The sequence below is a fragment of the Penaeus monodon genome, chromosome 3 (genome assembly GCF_015228065.2).
Source record: "Penaeus monodon isolate SGIC_2016 chromosome 3, NSTDA_Pmon_1, whole genome shotgun sequence".
Classification (NCBI taxonomy): Eukaryota; Metazoa; Arthropoda; class Malacostraca; order Decapoda; family Penaeidae; genus Penaeus; species Penaeus monodon.
In genome coordinates, this window is record NC_051388.1 from 62,288,175 (window position 1) to 62,290,674 (window position 2,500).

Below are 2,500 nucleotides of genomic sequence, written 5' to 3' on the forward strand. Positions count from 1 at the left end.
CTGAGTGAGTTTCATGAACAAGTATAAAAAAGGGCATAAGAAAAGATAAGTGCTATACGCAAGTGATGAAATGGGAAATATAAAGTTCGAATATGCTGAAAGAGGACAAAGATAATGAAAGTGAATGAAAGGCTAGGTTTCAAAAGTGGAACAAAGGGCAGATTCCAGCATATTTGTCATGTATGGAGAAACACTATCAAATATAAGATACTTTTTTTAAATGCATGAATAATTCTATAGTTTCTCATTGGCAGAAAATTTAGTAGGACTTTCACTTCTTATATATTTAAACAATTCTTCTGCACAATTTGACTGTTCTTGTATCCTTTTCCAGTTGTGTGTGGCAGAGGAAGAGAAAGAAACTCATACCACATATCTTTCTCGCATTCATCGTCTTCTGCTGAGCGTCACTTCTGAGACATATAGGTAAGTTAACTAATAATGATACATGGAAACCTCAATGAAGGTGTATAGGATAAATTGAGAAATGGTGAGGTGGTGAATGGTTCCCACAGAATGTTCTCTTAAAATTTTGCAAAACTTCAGAATGTTCTTGAAAATGTGAGTTCACAGCAGTATTATCCATTAAGAGTCTGTGGTAGCAAATTTGAGTTTTCTTGGGTATTTCAAAGTGTCTGACATTTTTTGTTGCCTTTGGCATGATACTTTATATATTGTGGAAATGTTTGTTTATTACAAACAAACTGTATGGGGGGGGGGGGGAATTAGTCATCTGAATGGCTGAGATGAATATACATTTCAACTCTTTTATTATATAGAGGTCCTGGAAAAAAAGCCTTTTAGAATCCCAAGCGGACTAAGAACTTTAGTGAAAGCTAACTAACCTTGAAGCTGGAACTGCTTGTGTCAAGGCATTTGTTATTTATGTGGATATTAGCAGCAGTCTTCTATCAAGTGATTTTTCAGAAGAGGATGTTGCATCAGACAACCTCAGATAATTTTGATTATTATTGTTGTAAAATATGGTGGAAGTTGACGCTCGTTTTTATAAGACTCGAGATTATTGCATTCTTCTTATTAATCGTTTTAGTTTTATACTCTTTGTTTATTGCTCGGGGTTTCGTCTTAGAATCCCTTGCGCCACAACAAGTTTGGTAAATTCTGCTGATTGCTTTATAACAGTGTCGGTGATTGTGACTGCTTAGATCGCGTCCGTGTCAGTGTTGGTGTGTGTCTCTGTAAAAAATGGAAAAACCATTGACCTTAATAATTTTACATTGAACTAAGAATCCTTTGGAAGCTCGGTGTGAGTTCGCATCGCAAAAAGGAATTATATCAATTCAAAAAATAATACGGGGTCATGATGGGAAACGATTCCCACATTTCCGATAGTGCCGATATGAGGAGAAATAGAACTTAAATGTTCAAGGGGCACGGATTTTGCTAATATTGCTAACAGAAATCCACGCAATTGTACATATATGTATATGCGCACAGACATTCACACAAACACACGCTAACACACTGTATGCTTGCCGTATAGAGAGACGAGTGCATCGTTTTGTCTTTCACTATTTTTTTATGAACTTAACTGATTCACAAATACCAAATGGCTCTCCACTGTAATATATTGGGATGTGGGACGACGTGGAAAGTTCGTATTTGTCATCATGAAAAGAGCGCGGAGAAAGATTACGTGCCTGACTGACAAGGCTGTCAGATGAGATTTGATTTCGTTCCCAGTCCGAGGAAACGTGTTTTGTAAACTCGGATTGGAAGGTCAGGGAAATTAGTTGATTTGTTTCGTATGGTTAGAGATTTCTTCATGTCCTTAGCTTTGACGAGGCTTATTAGGAGTCTTTCGCTTTATTTTCTCATGTTCTGTCATATGCCTTCTTTTCTTTTCCTTTTTCTTTCACACATTGACTTCTTCTCATATTCGCGGCTTCTTCCATTTGTAATCCTCTGTTATTCCTTCAAATGTCTCTCCTCGTCCTCCTCTTCCTCCCTTTTTTCCAACATTCCCCCTTTCGTCTTCCCTTCTTCCTTTCCTCTCCTTAAACCCTCCGTGATTTCATCCCGCCCAACATTCTCCTCAGTTTCTCTTCTTCCCGTGTCATCTGTTCCTGTCCTATTCCCCTTTTTCCTTTTTTTTTCGTTTTCCCTCTATCTTTTCCCTCTTTTTTTCTTCTTTTTTCCTTTTCCCTCTTTTCTTTTTTCTTTTTCCTCTTTTTCTTTTCCTTTTTTATTTTCCCTCTGTTTTCTTTTCCTTCCTTTTCCCCTCTTTTCTTTTCCTTCCTTTTTCTTTTCCCACTTTTTTTCCTCTTTTCTCTTTTTCCTCTTTTCTCTTTTCCCTCTTTTCCCTCTTTCCTTTTCCCTCTTTTCCTTTTCCCTCTTTTCCTTTTCCCTCTTTTCCTTTTCCCTCTTTTCCTTTACCCTCATATGTCCCACGCCGCCCACGATTCCGCCTCCGGATCCCTGCAAAAACATCCCGAGAAATCGATTCGGTGAAGTGATTCGGATGACGCAAGTTGCGCAC

At 37.9% G+C, this 2,500-nt stretch overlaps 1 protein-coding gene across 1 annotated transcript in view; it reads left to right on the forward strand.

The window, feature by feature from the left end:
• LOC119588138 overlaps positions 1–2,500 on the forward strand; it is a 75,851-nt gene that overhangs the window by 3,537 nt on the left and 69,814 nt on the right. Inside the window, exon 4 of the mRNA XM_037936848.1 lies at positions 335–426. Coding sequence (XP_037792776.1) covers positions 335–426 — 92 coding nt within the window. The remainder of the gene's footprint in view (positions 1–334; positions 427–2,500) is intronic.